This window comes from Solanum lycopersicum, chromosome 9, assembly GCF_036512215.1.
Source record: "Solanum lycopersicum chromosome 9, SLM_r2.1".
Classification (NCBI taxonomy): Eukaryota; Viridiplantae; Streptophyta; class Magnoliopsida; order Solanales; family Solanaceae; genus Solanum; species Solanum lycopersicum.
Window position 1 is genome coordinate 1,670,661 of NC_090808.1, and position 15,974 is coordinate 1,686,634.

At 34.3% G+C, this 15,974-nt stretch overlaps 2 protein-coding genes and 1 pseudogene across 2 annotated transcripts; 2 read left to right on the forward strand and 1 right to left on the reverse strand.

Annotated features, from left to right (window-relative positions):
* The first annotated feature begins 3,405 nt into the window (after positions 1-3,405).
* On the forward strand, positions 3,406-5,763 carry LOC138338256 (uncharacterized). The gene has a single exon (XM_069289045.1). The coding sequence runs from the start codon at positions 3,830-3,832 to the stop codon at positions 4,349-4,351; it is 522 nt and encodes a 173-aa protein (XP_069145146.1). The 5' UTR covers positions 3,406-3,829; the 3' UTR covers positions 4,352-5,763.
* Positions 5,764-11,319: 5,556 nt separating this feature from the next.
* LOC138338254 (transcription factor SRM1-like) lies at positions 11,320-11,997 on the forward strand. Its single transcript, XM_069289044.1, has 2 exons — positions 11,320-11,624; positions 11,694-11,997. Exons 1-2 carry the CDS (start codon positions 11,320-11,322, stop codon positions 11,995-11,997), a joined length of 609 nt encoding a protein of 202 aa, XP_069145145.1.
* Positions 14,931-15,236, reverse strand: LOC108663986 (histone H4 pseudogene; annotated as a pseudogene).

The following is a 15,974-nucleotide window of genomic DNA, read 5'->3' on the forward strand; positions in this document are numbered from 1 at the left end:
TTGGTTTTTAACAAACTTCACCATTGGTTCCGTATTAGTTATTATATATTTGTTACTATCAAATATAGCACAACCCTCAAAAATTTTTCCAGATTATATATGAAGAAGCATGTAGAAAGGGATAAAAGGCAAGATCAATTTTCAATCATCCTTGCTCTGTTTTTTAACAAAGTTTAAAAATAGTCTCTAAAATAACAAAATGAAATTGCAATAGTTACATAAACTACTATGACTTATAGTAAAACATTATGCTTCATGAAATAGGATAAAGGAAACTTTGAGAAATGAAAGACACTTCATAAGAAGCTTAATTAATATATTTGAATTCGAATTTCCTATAGCAGAAAAAAAACCCTACAAATAATAAAGAAATAGAAATTTTGTTTACGAAAGAGTCAAATGTTAATCAATATTTACAATATTGGTAGGGGGGAGAATTTGTGGGAGTCAAGTGATAGGTTATCACTTGTCTGAATCTCCTATGTATTTCGAGTGAATTGGATGAGGTTATTTCTCGCTATATTTTGTACTCTTTTATTTATATGAATTGCTCATCTCCTTTGTAGACATAGTTCCATTGACCGAATCAAGTTAAATCTTTGTATCTTTTGGTATATTTCTCGTTTGTCTTCTTACTCATGGTCTTTCGGTGTTTGCTTTGCTAGATTCCTCGTTACACCTAATTATTTCGATCCTAACAAAAAAATGCACTTAAACTGTGCGAAATTGAATGGTTTTGTTCAATCTTGCATAGCTAAGGGCATTTTCAGACCTTTTCCTTTCTCTTACTCCAACTCAGGTGATTCGAATAACACAAAGAGCATACCAAGTGATAGGTGAGATAGAAGTTGATGTTACGTATTGTTCTTCTAATGGATGCTGCTCACTCTTACTTTGATATTGTTACAATTTGCAATTTTTTCTTATTCAGAAAAATATCTAATGTAGATGAATTTTTCTACTGTTTTTGTGGTGCGCTTGGGCAAGGTAGTTTTAATGGTATTTGAAATCTTGATGATATCATTTTTTCTTTTACATCGTGTTCTTATAAGCTCAAGTTATGTGCTCCGTTAGCATAGGTAAATTTTACACCATCAATTAAGTTCCGTTTACTCGTGTTGCATGAGATAACTTGTTTGAAATTGGGGATATTACATCTACATGGTTGCTTTAAAACTCAAAGGCCCAATCTAGTGATCTTCAAGTTGCGCAGATCTATTTGAAGTCCGCTAGCACTATAACAAAAGAGACATTTAGTGACTAATAGATTTTCCTTTAAGCGACATTTATAATTAATTATTGCTGTTGAATATAATATAAGACGATTATTTAATTGGCGCAAAGTAATCATCACAAAATCCTTTATTTGTTGTTGTGTAGTGCTTAATAATTTCACCGAAGAGTAAGTGGGTGTTGTAAAGTCGGTTTATTGGGAGGTTTTCTTTTCTAAAAACTTGAAACATCCGATTAAAATGAATGAATTTCAATCAAGTTTATTTCAATAAGCTTTGGCTTTGCTGTAAGAACACGTCGCAGGTGTGAAATTAATCTCTTTGCCTAAAATTCTCTAGTTTTTTTTCTTGATTATATATATGTATATGTGTGTGTTTGATTCATCCAAAAGCTTTCTTTGACTGTGCTTAGCTTTGTGATCATCAGGTTTTGCCCCCAGCTGTGCCGGCATTTTATGGTAATGTTCTTTAACATGCTTTGTGTTTATGAAAATTAATTTATAGAGATATGAATTTTAAGAAAAAAGAAAGATTTTTCTTGGATTTGTTTTTGAATTGTTTTAATGGTTCTGTAAATCTTTCCTATTCTTAAACTGCTTTGACATGCTTATCCTTTGGCCAAGGATTTATCGAAAATAATTTATACAGAAGAAGTAAGATCTTTTATGGATTTGCTTTCTTTTTTGGATCTTCTTTGATGTGGTTTTCCTTGGGATAATGGTCTATCCTAAGTAGTTCTTTACCTATCCTCCCACACCTTACTTGTGAGATTACAAAGAGTAATGTTCTTTAATTATTTTTTTTGGTTTTGTAAATATTTCCTTTTCTGATCTGATTTTATTTTATCTCCTTGTGTCGAGAGTCTATCGGGAATAGTCCCTCTACCTCCGAAGGTAAGTGTCGTGAGGTTTTTGTAGACTCTACCCTCCCCAAAAACTCACTTGTGAGATTAAATAAATATTCTCCTTTTTTATCTGCTTTGATAGGCTTTTCTTTGAGCCGAGGGTCTATTGAAAAACAACCGATCTCTAACTCCCAAGGTAGGGGTAAGGTCTACGTACACGAATTCACATATGGAATTAATTGGATATGTTAATGTTTTGAGGTTGATTCTGAAGAGATGAATATCATGAGATTCATCTTGTTTCTATTTTACTTCTGAGAGAAAATTGTGTCAACATTTTTTCAGGGACACTTCTTTATAATGCTTTCTATTGTTGAAAGTTAATGTATAGAGATTTGAGTGTTTCTCAAAAAAAAAAAAGTTGTATAGCTTTGCTTTTGATTTGTTGTCTTGGACATAATTTTGCATTGCACATCCACTAATTCTAAATAGTTAGATTGCGTGACAAGAGAATATGGGTTTTACCTTTTCGATTTGCTATTTCAAGTTGCATAAATGTAACAAGAAGATACCGGGGAGGCTGTATTGATAGTATCATCATAATGATTGACTTACTCTTGGATTCTGGGGTAGACAATGAAGGAATACAAAATGACACTTTCCTATTTGATATTACTTACATTAGTCTTGTAGAATTTCTACTTTTTTCATGAGAGAAAGTTGTTCAGGTTTTACTCTACAATAATGTTCTTATCGTGAAACTCTTAACAAATGAGGATCGATTTCTTTTTATAACATAAGTTAGATTGGCATGATTTCTTTCCCCTTATGTGGTACAGGGCCATAGATATTTTATTTTTGCATTACTAACAAGAGCAGAAGTATATATTTCAGTGATATAATTTCTTTTTATCTTCAGATAAATAGTTTTCTTCTTTGTAGTTTTCTTTCTTATTATAAAACCTTTCGTCCATTAGAAAAGGTAAAGAACGTAGATGCTTTGATAATATGCTTCGTATCTCTAGATACTTATGTGGGTAGTATACCACTTGTATCTTCATGTTTGTTCGTTTTTATCACACTTATTACTTCTCTTAGTATTCATAACTGATTTAAAAGAATACATCTCTTGCTACGATTGCTTTTGTTTACTAAACGTCAGTGGTTACAAAAAATCTTATTTTAGATATCCGATATTTATGGTTGTTTTTGTCATATATGACACTCATCCGTTTTCTGAATCTTCTTCAAGTACTTTCCTTATTTATGCTCGATCTTTCCTTGTAGATCTAAAAGAAAATGAGCACTGATCGGACCTGGAATAGCTCCTTTTGGAGTCAGGAGGAGGACAAGATCTTTGAGAATTTCCTAGCGATACACTTTAACGATAACAATCTACTCACGAAGATGGAAGAAGCACTTCCTGGAAAAACACTTGATGAGATCAAGGATCACTATAATATACTCTTGGAAGATATCGATGCCATCGATTTTGGAGGCGCTCCATTACCTAACTATGCAGAAATTCAAAGCAATGACAACCAAATATGAAAGCAGATGTTCAATGGCGAAGAGGGGCTGCTTGGACAGAAGAGGAACACAGGTTGGTCATTTTTATGTTTTAATGTTTTTTTCGGGATAATAATTTATTTATCTATCTTTCCTTCTATAGGTCATTTCTCCGAGGCTTAGATATATATGAAAAGGTGACTGGAGAAGTATACCTAGGCACTGTGTGATAACAAGAACCGCAATGCAAGTGGTTTCCCATGCGCAGAAGTATTTCAAGCGCATTGAAGCCAACAAGAAAGGGAACAGAAGAAGAAGAGCAAAACCAAGTGTTCTTGATATAACTGGCGTGGATACTGAATTAGGTGGTACTTCCGAAGTTCCTATCACCGCGGACATGATTGACCCTGCTTGCGAGGGATCACAAGCAGTGCCGAACACTAGCACTGAGAGCATGTGTAATCGAGAAAGCACCAATGCTGAGCAGATGACAGCAGTAGTCGGAGGCGAAAATGCTTTTGTGAATGTTGATGCTAGCAGTGGAACTTCCGGTCATTTTATCTCTGGAATCGGGAGTGAACTTGAAGCATTACTCAGTCACCCAATGGACGAAGACAATGATTTCAATTTGATTTTTGATTTTGGGATGGAACCAACTTCTGATGCTGGGATAACACCAACTTCTCAAACCAGAATGTCCGGTTATGCAGCTGCAGGGGAGGCTTCAGCTCAGTTACCTTTGGTGATGGAGAATGGTGCAGTTTAGGCCCTCGCCGTTGATGATGGCACTTTTAATCCGTGTGATCTGTTCAGAGATCAGATGTTCTGATTTACTGCACTTGTTTATTGAAGACTTGTTTTGAACAGATGTTCTTAATCTGCTTTAGACAGTACTGCTAGACAAGTGGATTTTGGTTGAAATATTTCAAAAAAAAAAATAATATTTGCATTTGTTTTAAAAAATGAAGTGGTGAAGCCTACACCATTGTGCTGGTATTCTCTTCGGTAGAGTTGCTTATTTATGTGTGGTGCAGCAGAGTTGCTGCTCGTTTAAGCTTTTGTCTTGGGGATCGGAGTTGGTGGATAGAGTTAGCCTTGGGGGTTCTTAAAGTTAAGATCAACTAAAATTAGTTTGTTTAGTGGGCATTAGGATTATTTCTTTGGTTCGTTTAAGTAATAGGAGTATTACTTAGTGTGGAATTAGGGTGTTAATCTCACTGTTGTGGTTGTAATATGTGTTTCACTTTTGTTTGAGAAGATTTAGTGAAAGCAATTGGAAAATCCCGTGTAATAGGTCGTGGTTTTATTCCCTTGAGCAACGAGGCTTCCACGTAAAATTCTTGTGCCCTTTTTACATTGTGCTATTTATTTTCGACACTTTTACTTTCAGCTACTATTCTTGCTGAGTAAAAGGACCTGGTCCGTTGACTTATAGTGGACACATACATTCCAACACTACCAATTTATTGACCCGGGAAGCAAAGAACGATAATTCGACGAGCTCTTATTTTCCCATGGCGGACCTATATACTCTTGTCTTGTTGCATATAAATGATCTGGTTGCTTACAAACAGGATTTTAAATAGAAAACAAAAGAAGCTAAGGTCAAGATAGTGTTGGCTAAGCAATTCATCTACCTTGTTAGTGAGGTATTACTGTTCTAAGTTTAAGATGATTTTAAAATGTTTAATTTACATTTCAGACTCCGAAATAATATATCATTAATGGGTAGGGAAATTTATGTGGTTCGTGCAGTCAAAGTTAGATGCATCAGGTATTGTGTCGTGCTTTCCTTTTTGGGGCGTGACCATGGGTTAACCTACATTGTATGCATACGTAGAAAAGACCAAACATCTCATATACAGTACATGTTCTATGGCTAATCCTTACCGTATACATCACACTGCATTACTTCATGTCATTCGATATATTCATGGTTTTATGAGTCAAGGTGTTCTTTTCGGTTCTGATTCTTCTATACACCTTGAAGGATATACTCATGAAGATTGGGCTGGTTGTCCCTATCCACAAAGCTATGTTACTGGTTGGTGCATGTTTAGAAACAATCCCGCATATCTAAATCAATTATATATGGAGGCTAATTTTGCTACGTCGATAGGAAGTTCAGAAATTGTTTGGCTACAACGGCTATTATCTGATCCTGGTGTTGTTATCACATCTCCCACATTGTTACATGTTAATAACACTAGTGCGATTAAAATAGTCACAGACCTGGTGCAACACGAAAACAAAAAGCATATAGAGGTGGACTATCATTACATTCAAGAATTGGTTATTGACCGTTAGGTTTGTTCTATATGCCCATATAGGATATAGAACACAGAAAACCTAACATATTGTATAACAATATATATTTTTTTAATTTCTAATTTTATTCTATCTACGAGATAAAAGTAAGATCCTCGTGGTCTTTGACTCACTTCCAAATTTTACAGATATCGAGAGTTTTAACGCGCTGTTCAAATCCTAACTCGACTTTTTTTTCACAGATCCTACACATGATAACGAGAGCCTTAATGCACCGATTTGTTCATTTATAGATCTTAGGGATCTTTAGTTCATTATTATTGTTACTATTATTAATATTTCACAATTGCTTTAGCAAAGCTCAAGAAAATTGAGCGAAAATATAAAAATTAGGAACCATTCTCAGTTTGAGAAAAACAACGGTCTTTTAGTTTTTCTGTTAATAATTTGATTCCTTTTACTTGCTTTTTGGAATCTAAACATAATTAAGTACTGATGTGGCATGTTTTGAATGACTAATATTTGACAGATTTGGTTTCTAATGATACTAGGTAAATTACACGAAAATACACTATTTTATTAAGCTTACATATGATCATTTAGTTACTTTAGTATTTTTGATATATACACTACATTGCTTGCCAAGAACATTTTATCTTAATGCAAAATGTTCCGCTGAAATCTTTAAGTGATGTTTATTTTTTTTTGCACAAAAAATATTAGTCATAGAGTGATTTTAAGTCGAAGAAAATTTTTCATGGAAATAGTTGATTAGAAGTGACTATAAAGATATGGCACTTAATTAGAGGCCTAACTCAATCCTAAAAAGAAAAAAACTAAACTCTTGGGGTGAGTTGGACTCACGTGTCATATCTTTACATGGTATCAGAGTCATGTTCATTCTCGTTTGGGCTCCCAGTCCATGCACAAATTGGGCTTGGGCGTGAAGTGGGTGTTGTAAAGATATGACACTTGGGCCTAACTCAACCCTAAAAGGCAAAAGCTAACTCTTGGGATGAGTTGGGCTCAGATGTCATATCTTATGACACCATGTAAAGATATGACATCTGAGCCTAACTCATCCTGAAGAACTTGCTTGTTATGAGAGGTTTATCCAAGTCCATATAAGGAGACCACCAGTCCATTTCTCAACCGATGTGGGACTTTTTACCCACTCTAACACCCCCTTCACACCAATTTAAAATTCACGAATTTATTTAAAAGAAGCCAAAAGAAAGAGTTATCACTACAAAAAAATTTTTATCTTCTAACCATAATTAATATTTTAATTGTCACTAAATATGTATTAGTATTCTTTATAAATGTCTCTAATGTCTACTGCAACTTTTTTTTTTGTAGAAATTGAGCTTTGTTCATTGAATATTTAATGAGAAATTACAATATTTAGAGCTTATGAACAGTTTCAGAGATATCAAATGCACCTAACAACTGATCCATAGACATCCATAGTAGTGATAGTCTTCCTCCTGGCATGCTCAGTGTAGGTGACAGAATCATGAATCACATTCTCCAAAAAGATCTTCAACACTCCACGGGTCGATCTCCTCATAGATGAGACCAGAGATATGCTTCACACCACCCCTACGAGCAAGCCTGTGAATAGCTGGCTTAGTGATACCCTGGATGTTGTCTCTTAGACCCTTCTTGTGCCTCTTTGCTCCTCCCTTTCCCAATCCCTTACCTCGTTTTCCATGACCAGACATTTTCACGGAGAAATTTGAAGAAGACGAAGTGTTTTGAAATTGGGTGTCAATTGTAACATTGAATCTAATGACAATTAATTAATATCGGTAAAGACTCTAACACTCTTTGTTAATGTGCATATTTATTGTCGATAAATTTTTTCTACTTTATTTTGGGCATCCGTTAGTTTCAAAAAATAAAACTCAATATCTTGTTATGCCCATAAAGAAGAGAAGAAGAAATATGACAAATTAGTCAACATGATAATAAAAGAAGTAGACTAATTGTCTCAAAACTAATATTCTAGGAAGACTGCAATGGCATACAAAATGTTTTTACCTAAGAAAAAATAATAAAAAATTTATATACTAACTGGCAAGCAAGAGAGTAATTTGTTTGTTTTTTTTAACAAACTTCACCATTGGTTCCGTATTAGTTATTATATATTTGTTGCTATCAAATATAGCACAACCCTCAAAGAATTTTCCCAGAATATGTATGAAGAAGCATCTGGAAAGGGATAAAAGGCAAGATCAATTTTCAATCATTCTTGTTGTGCTTTTTAACAAAGTTTAAAAATAGTCTCTAAAATAACAAAATAGTTACATAAATTACTGTGACTTTTAGTTAAACATTAAAGGAAACTTTGAGAAATGAAAGACACTTCATAAGAAGCTTAATTAATATATTTGAATTCGAATTTCCTATAGCAGAAAAAAAAGCCTACAAATAATAAAAAAATAGAAATTTTATTTACGAAAGAGTCAAATGTTAATCAATATTTACAATATTGGTAGGGTGGAGTATTTGTGGGAGTCAAGTGATAGGTTATCACTTGTTTGAACCTCCCATGTATTTCGAGTGAATTGGATGAGGTTATTTCTCGCTATATTTTGTACTCTTTTATTTATATGAATTGCTCATCTCCTTTGTTGACATAGTTCCATTGACCGAATCAAGTTAAATCTTTGTATCTTTTGGTATATTTCTCGTTTGTCTTCTTACTCATGGTCTTTCGGTGTTTGCTTTGCTAGCTTCCGCAATACACCTAATTATTTCGATCCTAACAAAAAAATGCACTTAAACCGTGCGAAATTGAATGGTTTTGTTCAATCTTGCATAGCTAAGGGAATTTTCAGACCTTTTCCTTTCTCTTACTCCAACTCAGGTGATTCGAATAACACAAAGAGCATACCAAGTGATAGGTGAGACAGAAGTTGATGTTACGTATTGTTCTTCTAATGGATGCTGCTCAATCTTACTTTGATATTGTTACAATTTGCAATTTTTTCTTATTGAGAAAAATATCTAATGTAGATGAATTTTTCTACTCTTTTTGTGGTGTGCTTGGGCAAGGTAGTTTTAATGGTATTTGAAATCTTGATGATATCATTTTTTCTTTTACATCGTGTTCTTATAAGCTCAAGTTATGTGCTCCGTTAGCATAGGTAAATTTTACACCATCAATTAAGTTCTGTTTACTCGTGTTGCATGAGATAACTTGTTTGAAATTGGGGATATTACATCTACATGGTTGCTTTAAAACCCAAAGGCCCAACCATGGGGATATTACATCTACATGGTTGCGCAGATCTATTTGAAGTCCGCTAGCACTATAACAAAAGAGACATTTAGTGACAATAGATATTCCTTTAAGCAACATTTATAATTAATTATTGCTGTTGAATATAATATAAGACGATTATTTAATTGGCGCAAAGTAATCATCACAAAATCCTTTATTTGTTGTTGTGTAGTGCTTAATAATTTCACCGAAGAGTGAGTGGGTGTTGTAAAGTCGGTTTATTGGGAGGTTTTCTTTTCTAAAAACTTGAAACATCCGATTAAAATGAATGAATTTCAATCAAGTTTATTTCAATAAGCTTTGGCTTTGCTGTAAGAACACGTCGCAGGTGTGAAATTAATCTCTTTGCCTAAAATTCTCTAGTTTTTTTTCTTGATTATATATATGTATATGTGTGTGTTTGAATACTTGTATGCTTAGGTTGATTCATCCAAAAGCTTTCTTTGACTGTGCTTAGCTTTGTGATCATCAGGTTTTGCCCCCAGCTGTGCCGACATTTTATGGTAATGTTCTTTAACATGCTTTGTGTTTATGAAAATTAATTTATAGAGATATGAATTTTAAGAAAAAAGAAAGATTTTTCTTGGATTTGTTTTTGACTTGTTTTAATGGTTCTGTAAATCTTTCCTATTCTTAAACTGCTTTGACATGCTTATCCTTTGGCCAAGGATTTATCGAAAATAATTTATACAGAAAAAGTAAGATCTTTTATGGCTTTGCTTTCTTTTTTGGATCTTCTTTGATGTGGTTTTCCTTCTATCCTAAGTAGTTCTTTACCTATCCTCCCACACCTTACTTGTGAGATTACAAAGAGTAATGTTCTTTAATTATTTTTTTTGGTTTTGTAAATATTTCCTTTTCTGATCTGATTTTATTTTATCTCCTTGTGTCAAGGGTCTATCGGGAATAGTCCCTCTACCTCCGAAGGTAAGTGTCGTGAGGTTTTTGTAGACTCTACCCTCCCCAAAAACTCACTTGTGAGATTAAATAAATATTCTCTTTTTTTATCTGCTTTGATAGGCTTTTCTTTGAGCTGAGGGTCTATTGAAAAACAACCGATCTCTAACTCCCAAGTTAGAGGTAAGGTCTACGTACACGAATTCACTTATGAAATTAATTGGATATGTTATTGTTTTGAGGTTGATTCTGAAGAGATGAATATCATGAGATTCATCTTGTTTCTATTTTACTTCTGAGAGAAAAATTGTGTCAACATTTTTTCAGGGACACTTCTTTATAATGCTTTCTATTGTTGAAAGTTAATGTATAGAGATTTGAGTGTTTCTCAAAAAAAAAAAAGTTGTATAGCTTTGCTTTTGATTTGTTGTCTTGGACATAATTTTGCATTGCACATCCACTAATTCTAAATAGTTAGATTGCGTGACAAGAGAATATGGGTTTTACCTTTTCGATTTGCTATTTCAAGTTGCATAAATGTAACAAGAAGATACCGGGGAGGCTGTATTGATAGTATCATCATAATGATTGACTTACTCTTGGATTCAGGGGTAGACTATGAAGGAATACAAAATGACACTTTCCTATTTGATATTACTTACATTAGTCTTGTAGAATTTCTACTTTTTTCATGAGAGAAAGTTGTTCAGGTTTTACTCTACAATAATGTTCTTATCGTGAAACTCTTAACAAATGAGGATCGATTTCTTTTTATAACATATGTTAGATTGGCATGATTTCTTTCCCCTTATGTGGTACAGGGTCATAGATATTTTATTTTTGCGTCACTAACAAGAGCAGAAATATATATTTCAGTGATATAATTTCTTTTTATCTTCAGATAAATAGTTTTCTTCTTTGTAGTTTTCTTTCTTATTATAAAACCTTTCGTCCATTAGAAAAGGTAAAGAATGTAGATGCTTTGATAATATGCTTCGTATCTCTAGATACTTATGTGGGTAGTATACCACTTGTATCTTCATGTTTGTTCGTTTTATCACACTTATTACTTCTCTTAGTATTCATAATTGATTTAAAAGAATACATCTCTTTCTACGATTGCTTTTGTTTACTAAACGTCAGTGGTTAGAAAAAATCTTATTTTAGATATCCGATATTTATGGTTGTTTGTGTCATATATGACACTCATCCGTTTTCTGCATCTTCTTCAAGTACTTTCCTTATTTATGCTCGATCTTTCCTTGTAGATCTAAAAGAAAATGAGCACTGATCGGACCTGGAATAGCTCCTTTTGGAGTCAGGAGGAGGACAAGATCTTTGAGAATTTCCTAGCGATACACTTTAACGATAACAATCTACTCAGGAAGATGGAAGAAGCACTTCCTGGAAAAATAGTTGATGAGATCAAGGATCACTATAATATACTCTTAGAAGATATCGATGCCATCGATTTTGGAGGCGCTCCATTACCTAATTATGCAGAAATTCAAAGCAATGCCAACCAAAATATGAAAGCATATGTTCAATGGCGAAGAGGGGCTGCTTGGACAGAAGAGGAACACAGGTTGGTCATTTTTATGTTTTAATGTTTTTTTCGGGATAATAATTCATTTATCTATCTTTCCTTCTATAGGTCATTTCTCCGAGGCTTAGATATATATGGAAAAGGTGACTGGAGAAGTATATCTAGGAAATGTGTGATAACAAGAACCGCAATGCAAGTGGCTTCCCATGCGCAGAAGTATTTCAAGCGCGTTGAAGCCAACAAGAAAGGGAACAGAAGAAGAAGAGCAAAACCAAGTGTTCTTGATATAACTGGCGTGGATACTGAATTAGGCGGTACTTCCGAAGTTCCTATCACCGCGGACATGATTGACCCTGCTTGCGAGGGATCACAAGCAGTGCCGAACACTAGCACTGAGAGCATGTGTAATTGAGAAAGCACCAATGCTGAGCAGATGACAGCAGTAGTCAGAGGCGAAAATGCTTTTGTGAATGTTGATGCTAGCAGTGGAACTTCCGGTCATTCTATCTCTAGAATCGGGAGTGAACTTGAAGCATTACTCAGTAACCCAATGGACGAAGACAATGATTTCAATTTGATTTTTGATGTCGGGATGGAACTAACTTCTGATGCTGGGATAGCACCAACTGCTCAAACCGGATATGTCCGGTTATGCAGCTGCAGGGGAGGCTTCAGCTCTGTTACCTCCCTTTTTCCCCTCATCTTACTTTGGTGATGGAGAATGGCGCAGTTTAGGCCCTCGCTGTTGATGATTAAGGCACTTTTAATCGGTGTGATCTGTTCACAGATCAGATGTTCTGATTTACTGCACTTGTTTATTGAAGACTTGTTTTGACAGATGTTCTTAATCTGCTTTAGACAGTATTGCTAGACAAGTGGATTTTGGTTGAAATATATATTTTTTTTTAAAAACATTTGGAATTGTTTTCAAAAATGAAGTGGTGAAACCTACACCATTGTGTTGGTATTCTCTTCGGTAGAGTTGCTTAGGAGTGTAAACTAGAGTTACTTATTTATGTGTACTGGTGCAGCAGAGTTGCTGCTCGTTTAAGCTCTTGTCTTGGGGATCGGAGTTGGTTGCTAGAGTTAACCTTGGGGGTTCTTAAAGTCAAGATCAACTAAAGTTAGTTGGTTTAGTGGGCATTAGGATTATTGCTTTGGTTCGTTTAAGTATTAAGAGTATTACTTAGTGTGGAATTAGGGTGTTAATATCACTGTTGTGGTTGTAATATGTGTTTCACTTTTGCTTGAGAAGATTTAGTGAAAGCAGTTGGAAAATCCCGTGTGATAGGTCGTGGTTTTACTCCCTTGAGCAACGAGGCTTCCACGTAAAATTCTTGTGCCTGTTTTACATTGTGCTATTTATTTTCGACACTTTTACTTTTAGCTACTGTTCTTGCTGAGAAAAAGGACCTGGTCCGTTGACTGATAGTGGACGCATACATTCCAACAGTACCAATTTATTGACCCGGGAAGCAAAGAACAATAATTCGACGAGCTCTTATTTTCCCATGGCGGACATATATACTCTTGTCTTGTTGCATATAAACGATCTGGTTGCTTACGAACAAGATTTTAAATAGAAAACAAAAGAAGCTAAGGTCAAGATAGTGTTGGCTAAGCAATTCATCTACCTTCTTAGTGAGGTATTACTATTCTAATTTTAAGATGATTTTAAAATGTTTAATTTACATTTCAGACTCCAAAATAATATATCATTAATGGGTAGGGAGATTTATGTGGTTCGTGCAGTCAAAGTTAGACGCATCAGGTACTGTGTCGTGCTTTCCTTTTTGGGGCGTGACCATGAGTTAACCTACATTGCATGAGTACGTAGAAAAGACCAAACATCTCATATAAAGTACATGTTCTATGGCCAATCCTTACCGTATACATCACACTGCATTACTTCATGTCATTCGGTATATTCATGGTTTTATGAGTCAAGGTGTTCTTTTCGGTTCTGATTCTTCTATACACCTTGAAGGATATACTCATGAAGATTGGGCTGGTTGTCCCTATTCACAAAGCTATGTTACTGGTTGGTGCATGTTTAGAAACAATCCCGTATATCTAAATCAATTATATATGGAGGCTAATTGTGCTACGTCGATAGAAAGTTCAGAAATTGTTTGGCTACAACGACTATTATCTGATCCTGGTGTCGTTATCACATCTCCTACATTGTTACATGTTAATAACACCACTGCGTTTATAATAGTCACAAACCTGGTGCAACATGAAAATACAAAGCATATAGAGGTGGACTATCATTACATTTAAGAATTGGTTATTGTCCGTTAGGTTTGTTCTGTATGCCCATATATGATATAGAACACAGAAAACCTAACATATTGTATAACAATATATATGTTTTGAATGACTGATATTTGACAGATTTGGTTTCTAATGATACTAGGTAAATTACACGAAAATACACTATTTTATTAAGCTTACATATGATCATTTAGTTACTTTAGTATTTTTGATATATACACTACATTGCTTGCCAAAAACATTTTATCTTAATGCAAAATATTCCGCTGAAATCTTTAAGTGATGTTTTTTTTTGTTGCACAAAAAATATAAGTCATAGAGTGATTTTATGTATAAGAAAGAAGTTGAAGAAAAATCTTCATGGAAATAGTTGATTAGAAGTGACTATAAAGATATGACACTTAATTAGAGGCCTAACTCAACCCTAAAAGGAAAAAACTAACTCTTGGAGGTGAGTTGGACTCATGTGCCATATCTTTACATGGTATCAGAGTCATGTTCATTCTCGTTTGGGCTCCCAGTCCACGCACAAGATGGGCTTGGACGTGTTGTAAAGATATGACATGTGGGCCTAACTCAACCCAAAAGGCAAAAACTAACTCTTGGGGATGAGTTGGGCTCATGTGTCATATCCTTACATGGTCTCAGATATCAGACCATGTAAAGATATGACACATGCGCCTAACTCAACCTCAAGAACTAGTTTGTTATGAGAGGTTTATCCAAGTCCATATAAGGAGACAGCCAGTCCATTTCTCAACCGATGTGGGACTTTTTATCCACTCTAACACCCCTTTCACACCAATTTAAAATTCACAAATTTATTTTAAAAAAAGTCAAAAGAAAGAGTTATCACTACAAAAAAAATTTCATCTTCTAACCATAATTAATATTTTAATGGTCACTAAATATGTATTAGTATTCTTTATAAATGTCTCTAATGTCTACTGCAACTTCTTTTTTTTTTTGTAGAAATTGAGCTTTGTTCATTGAATATTTAATGAGAAATTACAATATTTAGAGCTTATGAACAGTTACAGAGATATCTAATGCACCTAACAACTGATCCATAGACATCCATAGTAGTGACAGTCTTCCTCCTGGAATGCTGAGTGTAGGTGACGGAATCACGAATCACATTCTCCAAAAAGATCTTCAATACTCCACGGGTCGATCTCCTCATAGATGAGACCAGAGATACGCTTCACACCACCCCTACGAGCAAGCCTGTGAATAGCTGGCTTAGTGATTCCCTGGATGTTGTCTCTTAGAACCTTCTTGTGCCTCTTGGCTCCTCCCTTTCCCAATCCCTTACCTCGTTTTCCATGACCAGACATTTTCACGGAGAAATTTGAAGAAGATGAAGTTTATAGGGTTTTGAAATTGGGTGTCAATTGTAACATTGAATCTAATGACAATTAATTAATATCGGTAAAGACTCTAACACTCTTCGTTAATGTGCATATTTATTGTCGATAATTTTTTTTATAATTTATTTTGGGCATCCGTTAGTTTCAAGAAAACAAAACTCAGTATCTTGTTATGCCCATAAATAAGAGAATTATTTTCCTTTAAGCGACATTTAGAAAATTAATTATCGCTGTTGAATATAATATAAGACAATTATTTTATTGGCGCAAAGTAATCATCGTAAAATCCTTTATTTGTTGTTCTGCAGTACTTAATAATTTCACTGAAGAGTGAGTGGGTGTTGTAAAATCGGTTTATTGGGAGGTTTTCTTTTCTAAAAACTTGAAACATCCGATTAAAATGAATGAATTTCGACCAAGTTTATTTCAATAAGCTTTGGCTTTGCTGTAACAACACATCGTAGGTGTGAAATTAATCTCTTTGCCCAAAATTCTCTAGTTTTTTTTCTTGATTATATATATGTATATGTGTGTGTTTGAATACTTATATTTATCATGTAGGATTCATCCAAAAGCTTTCTTTGACTGTGCTTAGCTTTGTGATCATCAGGTTCTGCCCCAGTTATGCTGGCAATTTACGGTGATATTCTTTAACATGCTTTGTGTTTATGAAAATTAATTTTTAGATTACGAAAAAAGAAATATCTTTTTTGGATTTGTTTTTTGATTTATTTTCATGGTT